The 14565-nt window shown below is 30.8% G+C and overlaps 2 protein-coding genes across 3 annotated transcripts; one reads left to right on the top strand and one right to left on the bottom strand.

Annotated features, from left to right (window-relative positions):
* Positions 1 to 260: 260 nt before the first annotated feature.
* On the bottom strand, positions 261 to 9244 carry LOC106662367 (upstream stimulatory factor 2). 2 transcript variants are annotated; one of them, XM_014386426.2, is made up of 6 exons: positions 9043 to 9244; positions 4967 to 5121; positions 4705 to 4913; positions 4511 to 4642; positions 672 to 792; positions 261 to 600 (listed from the first exon to the last, which is right to left on the bottom strand). In XM_014386426.2, exons 1-6 carry the CDS (start codon positions 9072 to 9074, stop codon positions 506 to 508), a joined length of 744 nt encoding a protein of 247 aa, XP_014241912.1. In that variant the 5' UTR covers positions 9075 to 9244; the 3' UTR covers positions 261 to 505. The 2 variants fall into 2 exon arrangements, with proteins under 2 accessions (XP_014241912.1, XP_014241913.1); XM_014386427.2 differs by having other exon boundaries at positions 4705 to 4907; positions 9043 to 9242.
* A 347-nt stretch (positions 9245 to 9591) lies between these two features.
* On the top strand, positions 9592 to 14553 carry LOC106662300 (valacyclovir hydrolase). Its single transcript, XM_014386308.2, has 5 exons — positions 9592 to 9813; positions 9907 to 9997; positions 13601 to 13764; positions 13898 to 14051; positions 14119 to 14553. Exons 1-5 carry the CDS (start codon positions 9739 to 9741, stop codon positions 14466 to 14468), a joined length of 834 nt encoding a protein of 277 aa, XP_014241794.1. The 5' UTR covers positions 9592 to 9738; the 3' UTR covers positions 14469 to 14553.
* Positions 14554 to 14565: the final 12 nt, after the last annotated feature.

The following is a 14565-nucleotide window of genomic DNA, read 5'->3' as shown; positions in this document are numbered from 1 at the left end:
TATTTATTTATAATAAAAACAATTATGTATCCTATGTAAAACACAATGATAATGTTGAACGATCATATAGGCCTGTTAATATTTTTAAATTACACAATCTAAATTATTTTTTATTTTTATTTGTAATGTTTTAATAAAAGGAGCGACCTTACCTTGTTGAACATAAGTTTCAATTATTATTGGTAATTATTTATTTAATTAAAAACAATTTTTTTCACTTTATTGAGTTTGGAAAGGAAATTTTTTGTGATATAATTGAATTAAGTTTTTATATAACATTATAATTATTTACAACAAAATCTAAACAACGTGTCAAAACTAGAATTTATATTATGAAGGCACACATACATAATATACACATATATATGCCGTTTTATCAATCACTAACTTTGTTTTTCATAAAACAAAAAACATTTGATTTTGAATTTGTAAATCTAGTGTTAAAATTTTTTTTCTTTTGTGAGCACGATCGTCTAATTTCTTAGGTTTCTTCTTCTTTCTTTCTTTACTGGAGTTCTTCGAGTGAATTAGGAATCCCCGCTTGCCTCAGAAGGGCCTTTAGCCTTGCGTTTTCTTCTCTCAACTGCTCGTTCTGTTGGCCTGTTCAAACAATAATGATGAACGATGATTACTTTTTTGACAAAAAATTGAAAATTCATTATAAAACACACCAAGATTTTCAATGTCGGCTAAAAGTTGTTCATTTTCCTTAGCGTATACTAATAGCCTTTCATTAGTTTCTCTCAATTCTGTTATGTAGTCACAGGCCTTGGCTAAAATGCCACCTTTACTCTGGAAGGAAAAATGTAAAAATAATTTTGCAATGTAATTTGATCATCTATGATTAATTTGGTCTGCTAATTCTCACCATTTATATTTTTGAAACATATAAAAAGACATAATTGGCACAATAACAAATCCAAGACCATGACAATCAGAGAAGATCTAAGTACAGATTCATCAACTCGCAGACCCAATATCACAATTTCATTGGGTTGTCCCACATGAAACGTCTTTTTTTTTTTTTTTTTTTTTTTTTTAAATTAAACCACTTTAAAGAGGATGAAAGAGTGACCTGTTTCCCAGTAAAATGTCTACATTCTATAATTCTGTAAATAATTCTTTATTTAAAAACAATGATTGTTTTCAATCGACATTCCTACTTTGTTTAAACACAAGATTTTCTAATATTTTATTTTTTCAACTTGGTCATTCAGCTGCCCAGACTGAACAGAACGTTAATCACATTTTTAGTGAAGGGAATTTTAACAAAAGTTAGTTTGAAGTCTTCTTACAACGATATGCTATAAAATCTAACCCTGTAGAAAACTTCAACATCAATAGTTGACAAAATTCTTAAGAAAACTGAGAAGACAATACCACAAATCAGAGAATTGTACATCTTGACAAGTACTTGACACTAGTAGAACAACAGTTTCTGAACACTTAAAATTAATCTAAAAAGTTAATTAAAAATATCAATAAAAGGGATTCACATAAGTTGAATCAACATAAATAACTAAAACATCAAGAGATTTGTGTTTAAAAAAAAAGTCATTTCTTGGGATAACGATATTTTAGGAAATTGACAAAATAATCTAACTCTTAAAAACAAGTAAAAAAATATATATGTTGAGGGCAAAGTTTAGATTTTTAGATAACAATATAGGGGTTACAAATGATTTTTTTAAAATATTTTAATTTTTAGCTGACAATTTATTATTTCACAAAAACATTTTTTCTTTAAAAGTGAGCTGTTTGTCTCATTTTTTAAATGACATCTAGGACCAATTATAATTAAAAAATCTTCCAGATTTTTGGGTAACCTGTTAGCCAACATTTAAATTTATATATTTTGCATTGTATAAATTCACTTTTCCAAATCCTAAATGAATTTGTTAAATGTAAACATTGTTTGTAAATCCCAGGCCCTGAAGATGATCTCAATAAAAGATCGAAACGTTGGCATGATAAAGAAAATGTTTTTCTGAAACCGACATCACACCTGACCACATCTCACGATATCTGAATAACTATCGAATAACGGTCACTAATCTCTACAATTTAAATTTATTTTAAGCAAGCCCAACGAGGTACTGGCAAGAAATTGACAAAATGCATTAAAATTTGACCTAAAAACAGCAGACTGTGCCCAGGAAATATCTCATCTTGTTCTATGACAACAGCCAACTTCGTGGTTCAATACAGACAATAAAAAAAAATTGTAGAAGCTTTAAGTTTGAAGCTGGAAACCATCAAGCCCAATGACATAATGCTAAGAAATTGACAATGAAAATTTGACCTAAAAATAGCTGACTAGTACAGAGGAAAGATCTCATCCTGCATGACAGCCAACCTCATGGTTCAATATAGACAATGAAAAAAAAAAAAAATTGTAGATGCTTGGGAATGAATAGTAACACATCGATCTTGTTTTAGGTCTGGGTTTGGACGTTGGAGAGCATATCTCACAATTTGCACATGTGTTTTCCTCATCGTGTTTTCTAATGTTAAAAATGAGAGAGACAGTATCGCTGGATGTCCAACAAACTGGGTATTTCTCTCTTTGTCAATGGCATAATGTCCTATGGTCTGCTCTTGAAGGGAAATTCTATTCATGTACATCAGTGGTTCCCAAACTTTTTTGACCCATGGACCCCTTTTTACAGACAAAAATTGCCCATGGACCCCTTTTACAGACAAAAATTGCCCATGGACCCCTTTTTACAGACAAAAATTGCCCATGGACCCACAACTGAAAAAGCGACATAAATGCATAATATAAAAATTACAAATTAAAACAAAAAGTTTTGTTGCAGTATTTTTGAAATTATAAATTATAAATATATATTTAATTATAATATTAGTTACTTTTGTTTAAAATATAAAAAAGATTAATGACTTGGAATAATAATATAATTTCTAATAGGTTTCTTTCTTTTGTGATGAGGTTCATAACGGCACTGAATCCACGTTCTACCAAATACAAAGACGGGAAAGCAATCAACAACTTCTGTACAATAACCCACAATGCAGGATATAAAATTGGGATCTGTTTTTGTAACCATAATTTGTGGTATCCTTGATCAAACATTGGTTTAAGTTCCTCATTTGTGGATATTTCAATAAGCTGCTCCTGTATTAGTATGGATTCATCTGTGTTTGGGAGCTGAGTTTGTCCACGCGCGAAAGAGTTCAACACCCAGTCGGGAAGTGAAGAATATCTTCAAATCTTTGGTTCAGGTCTGTATGAAGAGCCGTTAAGTGTTGACAGTAAGCAAGCAACTCTCTAATTTGCAATTTCGAAAGATTTGGAAACTGAGAGTATTCTCCTCTTCCTGAGTATTGTTCGTAAAGAAAAAGTTTTACAACAAACACAGATATTACGCTTTTAGTTTTGATTAAATTTAATTGGTCACTTTGTAGTTTCAAATTAGTTTCGTTAAATTTGGCATATAAATCAGACTTATAGGCTATGTTATTTTTTGAGTTAATTAAATTGTGTCGCAAATCATTCTTTGGTTTCCAGGAATTCCAATACTGAATCAAAGAGTGCATAAAATCGATTTAAACATGCACTTTAGATAACCAATGTACTTCTGTTTTATATTATATTATTTTATATTAAACCTTGCGCGGACCCCCTGACGTTGTTCAGAGACCCCAGATCAATTTTAATTTTCTATGGACCCCCCCCCCACTTTGGGAACCAGTGATGTACATGAATTTTATTGGTGCAAAAAAGAGTCAAGAATAATGCTGGAAAAACCAAAAACTGAACACTAAAAGTTTAAAAGTTTATTTGTTGAATATAATGTATTGACTGTGTTATTTTTGTACGTTTATTTTAACCTAAAATAAAAATTAAAAAAATTAAAAATCATGTATCTTTTAAAATTGTACACAGTCATAATGCCTCAGACCTAGTTATGCCAACATGTAAGGAATCAATTATGTTCAATGGTTATGAGAGAACTAATCAATCATTTACCTGAAACTGTTTTAACTTTACCTGTTAAAAGATTTAATAGTGTAATTTATAAATGGCTAGTGAAAAACCTGCTATTAATCATGTTGTTGAAGTTATATAGAGACTTCAACATTCCTTCAATTGAATATTTTGTTATTCAAACATGTAAAATTAATGGCAAATAAAGTTTTATTTGATTTGATTATTACCCTGATCTGTGCCCTACATTTTTTCAGAGCTTGGAAAAATTTATTCGAGGAAAAATTAATTTAAAAAGCCTTTTCTAACTGTTTATTTAATGACTCAATTTTTCCAAATCTGGTATAGAAAATTCAGTTAGCTGTCAAAAAAATAAATAAATTAATTAAAAAAATAAAAAAGCAGAAAAATATGGCAAACACAGTGAATAAAATATAAATATATTTTATTTGCTATTTTTTGTTTTATTTTTCATTTACTTCCTGTTAAATAACATACATTTCATGTGGGACAACTCAATAATATTAATATTTCAAATGTAATAAATAGTGTTTTGAATACCTGGGATTCAATCTTAGCAGAATCTTGTTTACACTCGGGTATAATTTTACCGAGTTTCATTATCCAGTGGTTGATCTTATCTCTTCTCCGTCTTTCCACCTCGTTATGGGTCGCTCGCCTTTTATCATCCCTCTACAACAATCCAACCATGTTAAATTCAAAATTTAATAACGAAATAAATCATAAATGCATACTGTTACAGGCGGCCTGGTGTTTTCTTCAACAAGGGACCGGGCAACGACGGCCTTCTGCGTCCCGAGAAAGACATCGTGGGACGGCCCGATCATATAAATACGACCGTTCAATGGGTCAGAATAAAACGTCTGAAGAGGCGAAGGCGGGCCCTGTGCTGGTTGGGCCACTTCGTCCACATCGGCTAGTTGAACTACTCTAAAACCTGTCACTATTTATCAGTATAGGCAAACCACAAGTTTTCTTTTACAGTGTACAACTCACGTTCATCTTCGTCGATCATTTCATATTGGATTTGTGCCTCTTCCCCTCCTTCAACTAATCTTGTCGCAATCTTATCTGACTCGACACAAGTGTCATCCTGCTCTACTATCCCAAGACCGTTGATAACATCCTGTCTCTCCTCTTTGATCTTCACACTGGAAAAAAGACAAAAATAAGCCAAAAGAAACTTTGTTTAATAGGCAATTTCCATAATATATTAACATTTCAAAAAGATTATAAACCAAATTGTTAAATACTTCTAAAAAAATTCAGTTCCATGGAGCATAATTATTAATATGGATTTTATTATTGATTCTTTTAAATGATTTTAGCTTTATTTACACATATTGAGTTCGCAAGAAAAAAATAAAAATATCTGATCGTCTCTACCCATAGAAATTGTTAAGGTGGAATGAACAGAACTATTCACGGGTTGTGTATAGTTAGTTCAACTTTTAAATACTTTGCGAGTATAATTAGTGTTTACAACTGGTGAATTGATATACTCACTCCATCTTAATATTTCTGTGTATTTGTTTACCAATTTTTTTAAACAATTGTAACTTTATTTACACATACTAAGTTGACAAGGAATAAAAAAACAAGAATAAGAAGGATATTTGATTGTCTCTACTCATGAGAAATACTTAAGGTGGAACGAGTAGAACTATTCACGGGTCGTATATACAACCGAGTAACAAAATTATAGACACATTAAAAAATCATGATTTCAACAGTCAAAAATGATTTATTTTGCCATTAGAATATTGTTCATGATATTAAAAGAAAATTAACTCTGGAAATGGCTTGTTCTGATAATCTTATACAAATGTACATCTCAATAAACAGTATTGTTTTGATTTAGCTGCGACAGAATTGTAGACACACATTTTGTTTACGTTTATTTTATAACTCCAAAGGATTATTCAGTATTCACTGTACCGTGCCTTAGTAAAGTGATTACTGTGAGTTCATTTGGAGCAATTCAAAGTTATTTTAAAACGCCCAAAGAAAGAAGATTTTCTGATGAGGAGCGCTGGTTGATTCACTTGCTCAATGAAGATGGAATAAGCTGACGAGATATCGCCCGACGCATAAAACGAAGTTTTTCATAGGTATCGAAGATAATACGACTAGGTGAAGACTACAGAAGAGGGCTCTGGAAGACCTCCTTCCTTGACTAGAAGAGACAAATCGCACATCCTTCAATCTGTTGCTTCAAACAGCTTTTCGACTGCAAAAGCCATCGCAGAGAAGGCAGGTGTTCATGTTTCTGTTCGAACTGTTCAGAGATTCCTTAAAAAAACTGAAAACATAGTCCGAAGAAAACTGAAACCCCACCACAAACTAGCCTGTGTCAAATTTACTGAAAACCACATTTTGAAAAATGAAGATTATTGGCGAAAAGTTATTTTTTCTGATGAAAAAAAATTCAATTTGGATGGCCTGGACGGATACACATACTACTTTCATGATTTAACTAAAGAAGAAAAAAATTTTTGGCGCCAAATGGGTGGTAGATCTTTGATGATTTGGGGTGTATTGGGTGTAATAAAAATCTTTATTTTCTTCCAAAAAAAGTCAATTTGGAATATTACAAGAAATTACTGGACAAAGAAAAAACTAGTTTCAGCGATTTATGCGAAGGGACTCCAATATTCCAGCAGGACAACGCACCCATACACATTGCAAAAATTTCACAGAACAGCATTGAAAAACTTGAATGGCCTGCACTCTCACCAGACTTGCACATTATAGAAAATGTATGGGGAAAATTATCGAGGATGTTATATCAAGACTGTAAGCAGTTCAACTCTGGCGACGAACTTAAAACAGCTGTCGCCATTGCCTGGAATAATTTGCTTCAAGATTTTATTCAAAATTTGTACAAAACCATTCCAGAAAGATTACTGGAAATAGTAAAACTGAGTGGTAAAGCCATAAAATATTATAACCTTGTTCAAATTGATTGTATCCCATGTGTCTATAATTTTGTCGCATACAAAATCGTTTAATTTTAGTATTTTAATAATTTTTTCTCTTATTTACTGAAAAATTAAAGTTGAATGAAGAAAAATATTTATTTCATGTGTTTTGAATAAATAATTGTAGTACAAACCCACTACATTATAAAATCATAACAATTAGGGGTGTGTCTATAATTTTGTCACTCGGTTGTAGATAGTTAACTCATAAACAGTTTGTGAGTAGAATTATTGAGATTTATTATCTTGGAGCAGTCAAGAATGAGGTAGTTTAGAAAAACACCTTTTTCATTTTTTTGCCAATGTTTCGACCTTTATTTGGGTCATCTTCAAGGCCTGGGTAAAATACAAAACATGTTTTTTTTAGAAAAAATACAATTTAAGATGTAAATATAAATTTTGAACCAAGTATTTCATAATGATATAAAGTGCGGTGCTATTATTGTGGTGTCATATTGGTCACAAGAATAACACCACGCTTTATGTTAGTATGAAATACTTGGTTCAAAATTTATATTTACATCTTAAATTGTATTTTTTCCAATCAACATACGTTTTGTAATTTGTAACGATTTATAAAACAAAACGAAGAAAAAGAAAAATTAACCAATATTAGAAATTTTAACTAATTATACTTTTAATCTAAGGTCATGGTTGAGTTTTGAGATGAAAACTTTTCAATTTTATTAATAATTAATAATAATAATAATAATTGATAAAATCAAAGCACTTAACAAACATGTGGTATTTGTTTGGGTTCCTGTCAGGATTTCTGGAAATCAAAAAGCTGTTCAACCGGCAAGGAACACTGCAAACCATCTGCAAAGAACAGATCAATTTCTCTCCGCCCAAATGACATAGTCGCTTATGTTAAAAACATTATCAAACAAAAGTGGGCAAAATGTCTGTAGAGATAGTATGAAAGAAATTAAGCCAGTTGTAAATAAATGGCCAACTGAGGAATTTGTGATTCTCTCTAGATTGCGAATAGGACACGTCAGGCTAATCCATAATAGGCTTTTAATAGGCAACGACCTTCCAACTTGTTTTCGATGTATTCCAAGTGGAGAACGTATCATTCTAACTGTAAAACATATTTTGGTCGACTGTCGCGCTTTGCAACCCTTTAGACAAAGGCTCAACATTTCGAATGATTTAAAGGAGTTACTAGGTCCTCAGATGTCAATGTAAATTTTGAACCAGGTATTTCATACACACATAAACTGTGGTGCTATTCTTGTGGTGTCACATTGATCACAAGAATAGTACCACACTTTATGTATGAAATACTTGGTTCGAAATTTATATTTACATCTTAAATTGTATTTTTTTCCAATCGACATATGTTTTGTAATTTACCCATGCCCTGAAGATGACCTGAATAAAGGTTGAAACATCAGCACAAAAATGGGAAAGGTGTTTTTCTAAACCACATCATTCTTGACCGCTCCTCACAACTTGAATGAATTATGAAACAACAGTTCACTAAAAAATACAATAGAATTATTATTTACAAGCGGTGAATTGATATACTCACCCCATCTTAAATATTTCTATGGATTAATTTATCTGATTTTTAAACAATTTTAACTTTATTTACACATATTGAGTTGGCAAGGAATAAAAAAACAATCCTATTTGATCGTCCCTACCCAAAAAAATCATTAAGGTGGAGTGAGTAAAACTATTCATTGGTAATAAACGATAGTTCTATTCTGGTCTGTAGGTAGAACTATCGTTTACAACCAGTGTCTATACATTAGCAAGCCTTTTTTTAAAATAAAAAAACAGTAAAAATTATATCAACCTGAGAATCTTTAAATACTAATAAAACATTTCAGATCAATAAAATCAATTAGTTTTAACACTCATAAACATAATTGTGCTGACTACTTCAAAGAGTTAATCAACAGATGAACAGTTGGTACATTATACAAATTTACACCGATATAACTAACAGGCGGTATATTGTTACTAACCAGATGTACAAGTGGGTCGAAAAATGACATTTTAGAGATGAACAAAAGGTGAAATTTTGTCTTCTAAACAACGAAACGATTTTCTTAAAATTGTAAAAGAAAAATCGATTACCTTTTATTACTAATGGCCCCAATTATGTCCATTTGTCATTTAAAAAGAGTCAATAATATATTGTTATTGTTTAATAAAACCAATCTTCCTCCCTCACAAAACAAATTAAAATGTTAATTATCTGTTGTTTTTTTTTGTCCGTCTTTGTTTTTAATGATAACAGGGAGGCCTTCCTCGGGCTTAACAGTACATCAGCTGGTCACTTTGTTGCAGTCTGTAGAGTTCTAGAGATGTCTCTAAGATTGAAGAAGAAATGATTTTTTTTTCTTTTTAACTAAAACGACTATTTGTTATTACTATAAATTTTTATTAAATATTTTTTTTACCTTCTCTTCCATCTCAGGGAAATTTTTAAAAAATATATTATGCTAATATCGCTAATATACGTTATATAATGAAATGTATAAACGTAGAACGCAATTTCTTAAACGTATTATAAATGTGATAAAAAATATTGTCAAGAAATTAATTACATTTTTATTTATCTAATTTTAACCGTAATAAAACAAAACATAATTTCTGTGATATTCATATGACATTTATACGAATATAAAGGTTGCAAACTTGTTGTCCTTCAACACATTAGTATAAAAAGAGGCAAAATAATTTACATAATAGTATTGTTTTATGATTTCAAGGCATTTTTATTATTTGTATACAGTGAGTTTGATTATTTGAACATCGGGCAAAATAAATATGCAAAGAATTCTGAGGGTGTTCAGAAATTCTGTGTTTATAAGAGGCATGTCGAATATGTCGGTGAAATATGAGGTATAAATAATATGATAAAGCATACGACTAAGGAAATCTTATGCAAAATTTGATTCAGATTGCAATGTTGTTTCTTCTGTTTTTTTCCCCTAGGAGAAATTGGCATCGATAAATGGATCGTGCATCAATTATTTGAAAGCGGGGAATGGAGAAAATACAGTTTTCTGCCTTCCTGGTGCTCTAGGTAATCCGAATATTTTAGAATTACTGGCAAAAAAGTTAACAAGTTTTTTTGGTATGAATTAAATGGATAGTTATTTAAAAAAGGCGTAAGATATACAGATTTATACGATTAACAAAACCTACGTTGTTACTTCCCAATTTGAATTGTTTTGTATAGATATTTAAATTTTTTCAGAAAACCTTTAAAAATACTTTAAGCAATGCTTTTGATCTTGTAAATTACATTATATAAGTAATAGAAATGATAAATGGTGGAATGAGTGTGTTGTTCAATCTTTTTAAAAAGATTGTGTAATAATGAAATTTACGATTTTCTTTGAAGCATTACCATAAATTAGCTCATCATTTGACCCTAGTCCACGAAGAAAATTCTTTCTTGAACAAAAAGAAAATGATTTTTTTTTTAAATTTTGCTGGAGAATAAAGTCAGTGAGGAAGAGATGTACTTGTAAAAAAACACAAACACAAAAGCCCAATCAAATAAGCAGGCCAACAAAGAAAGACACATAAATACAAATAAACTGTTCAAAACTAGTTAAACAAATACAGGCAGAAGAAAGATGAGAATAGGTGAAAAATAAAGACAGTCAGTGAACAATCTCGTGAAACGATAGCACAGATTTAAAGACAAAAAATTAAACCCCTTTAAAATATGATTATTCAGAAATATTTCTGAATAATCATCGACTAACAGTCACTAATCACCACACACCTTTAAAATATCACGAAATGGCAGACAAGCAAAGGTAAAAGACAGACTGAAAATAGCTTCATATCAAGAAAGATGGAAGCTCATAAACACAGGTAAACAGAATATCTTAGACATTAAAAACAACGACAGATCAGTAAATGTTTTAATTAAGACATAGAGCAAACAAGCTGAGCAAGATAAAAGGAGATGAACACACACAAAAAATTTGAATTTCAAGCATTTAAGCCTATAAAAAAAAGACCTCATACTGAGATAGAAAAGAGACAAGAATAGGTGAAAAACAGACAGTGAACAATCTCATAAAGAGATAGAACAGTTAAAAAGACGAAAATAGCTTTAAAAAAAAAATGGCAGACGAGCAAAGGAAAAAAGGCAGACTGCAAACATTTTCATATCTAGAATGATAGAAATACATATAAACTATTAAATCAATGGCAAACCAGTAAATACCAAGTTTAAACAAAAAGACAAATTAAACCAGCTCATAAATTAAAATAAAAGGACATGAATTTAGAATGAATCCTACATAGACAAAAATAAAAAAATCACATAATTGTAAAAAAATACACTCATATAAAGTGAACAAACAAAAGTCCTGAAAATTAAACCTATAAAAACAAAGAAATGCACAAAACAAAATGTATAGGTGAAAACCAAAGACAGTCGGCAAACAAGTTCATTGAGAAAGATAGCTCATAAGTAGACAAACTGATAAACAAACCTCCACATTGATGAAAATAAATAATCCTCTATGGGTAGACTAGCAAAGGTAAAAAGAGGACAAAAAAAACATAACATCAAAGGAAGATATAAATAGAAATAATATAGCAAGTGTAGGTGAAAAACAAAGGCAAATGCAAATAAACTCACCCAGAAAGACAAAATCACATAAATATACAGGGTGTCCCAGTTCCCTCTGATGAAACTCAGGGAATTGATTCTACTCTTCGTTTGGAGCAAAAAATGCCCAGGAGAAAATTTTCGGAAAGTTCTCTATTTTGAAGATATTCGTCAGTTTAGGTTTTTTCAACTTTTCACTACCTTACCACATAAAAACGCTTACAACTTCCAAAATGTTGAGACTACAACAAATCCAATTACACCATTTGAAAGAATGCTAAATTTGCTGTAAGATACTTTTTTGCAATAATCTGAATAACATAAAATGTTATCTACTGAGGTTACAAAAAAATACCTACAACTTGTCAAATTTCACAAAAACTTTTTCATCTAATAAGCTTTACTTGATATATCCAGGTTTTTAAATAACGTTCTAGTAGAGTTGAAAAATAACAATTGAATGTTCGAAAACGTCAGCTAAGGTAAATTTGAAGGGGGGGGGGGTAGAAATAAATCAATTAGAACTCGCTTTGTAAAATAATATTAATATTAATTAATATTATTATCTTTCAGTAACACACCCTACCTGATACATTCTGTGATGATTATTGTTTAAACTACGATCCCATCCAGCATTTTTCATTCAACCAGTCACACAAGTGTCATTTTTATTTTACAAAGCGAGTTCTAATTGATTTATTTCTACCCCCCCCTTCAAATTTACCTTAGCTCATGTTTTCGAACATTCAATTGTTATTTTTCAACTCTACTAGAACGTTATTTAAAAACCTGGATATATCAACATAAAGCATATTAGATGAAGAAGTTTTTGTGAAATTTGACAAGTTGTAGGTATTTTTGTAACCTCAGTAGAATGTGCAATCATGACCAAAATTTTAAATTTTGTAATTTTGACATGTTCCAACTGATATTGGCTAACATTTTATATCATTCAGATTATTGCAAATAGCAAATTATAGCAAAATATATCTTACAGCAAATTTAGCGTTCTTTCAAATAGTGTAATTGGATTTGTTGTAGTCTCAACATTTTGGAAGTTGTAAGCGTTTTTATGTGGTAAGGTAGTGAAAAGTTGAAAAAACCTAAATTGATGAATATCTTCAAAATAGAGAACTTTACGAAAATTTTCTCCTGGGCATTATTTGCTCCAAGTGAAGAGTAGAATCAATTCCCTGAGTTTCATCAGAAGGAACTGGGTCATCCTGTATATAGAAAAAATATGATACATATACAAATAAAGAAATTCTGAGACGGACAAACAAAAATTAAAAGAAGAATGTGAAAATACAAACACGCAAATATAAACATACCACTGTAGTCATACAAATAAAAAAGTGGCCGTAACCAGACTTCATAAGAAACATTAAAGGCAGACAAACAACAATAAAAAACATAAAATTCGTACAATTTAGTATATAATATTCGTACAGACACTGTAGGCATCGAAACAAAAGAGTTAGACAGTAAATACATGCATATCAAGAAAAACCGAAGACCTGTATAGACGAGTGGATACCCAAACATATATAGACATAAATAAATAATCACAGAAAGACAGACTATCAAGGTTAAGTATCAAGACAGACAGCAAACAGACTCAAGACATCACTACATAAACCAAAAATATACAAACATATAAACACAAAAAACCCAGTAGGTGTAAATAAAGAAACTCAATATTAAAAAACAGATAGAAAAATATTGAAGATATAAACAATATATCCACAATCAACATCACTACAGAAAAAACAACAACTTGGTAATAAACAACACATGCTAAGAAGAAACATAAAACTAACCATTGTGAAATGCCAATAAACAAAAGAAGCAAAAAGGTTGATCAGAGACAATTTGGAACCCAGATTTCATCATTGAAAAATAAACTTTTTGTTTTTAATCTGTTGACAAATAGTCATCTTAAGAAATACCATTTAAAATTCTAAAATGGGGATCGATTGTAACTAAATTTGTTTTCACATTAGAGTGAACAATATTTTATATTATTCATATAATTAATCATGTTTGTTTTAGGAACAATCTGGTCTGATTTCAAACCTCAGGTAGAATTTCTCTGCAACCATATGACAGTTGTGGCTTGGGATCCGCCAGGTTACGGTAAAAGCCGCCCACCGCCAAGAGATTTCTCAGGGCACTTTTTCGAACGTGATGCTGATGCTGGTGCTTGCCTAATGGAAGTATGTCAGTCTTTGTTCAACAAAATTTAATAAAAACAAATCAAAGGTCAAAGTGTTAACAAAACTCGTATAATGTAAAACTTCAGTCAGTTCTTGCAATTATTTTATTTATAGTAGGTAACATTTTTTTCAGCACCTTGGTATTAAGAAATTCTCGATATTGGGATGGTCGGACGGAGGCATAACTGGGCTAATCATCGCGGGAAAGTATGCTGAAAGGGTAGATAAAACAATAGTATGGGGGGCAAATGCTTATGTTACTGATGCAGACATAAATCTATATGAAGGTAATTGTCCTTTTTCCTTATTTACAAATTGACAAATACAGCTTTTTTTTATATGAAAATGTTATAGGAATTCGTGATACGAGCAAATGGTCAGAGAAAATGCGTGCGCCTCTTGAAGCAGCTTACGGTAAAGAGAATCTTTCAAAAATGATGTCAGATTGGGTAGAAGCAATGATACGCTATAGGAACTCAGAAGGTGGAGACATTTGTAAAACGCACTTGCCAATGATTACATCAAAAACATTGATCGTACATGGTGATAAAGACCCCCTTGTTCCTTCCGAGCACCCTAAATATTTAATGGAAACTATATCCAAAGCTGCATACCACAATTTCCCAGATGGAAAGCACAATCTTCACTTAAGATACAGTCAAGAATTCAATACTCTTGTAAGAGATTTTATATGTGATAATTGATAATTTTGTAAATTAATTATTTTGGCTGTTTATACTTGTATTAATAATTTTAAGAGGATAAAATTAAATAAATCAAATACGAGTAGAAAAACAAAAA

This window comes from Cimex lectularius, unplaced genomic scaffold (genome assembly GCF_000648675.2).
Source record: "Cimex lectularius strain Harlan isolate CLEC.00 unplaced genomic scaffold, Clec_2.1 scaffold3, whole genome shotgun sequence".
In the NCBI taxonomy this organism is placed as follows: domain Eukaryota; kingdom Metazoa; phylum Arthropoda; class Insecta; order Hemiptera; family Cimicidae; genus Cimex; species Cimex lectularius.
Note: the sequence above shows the minus strand (reverse complement) of the source record. Positions and strands in the feature narration are given on the sequence as shown.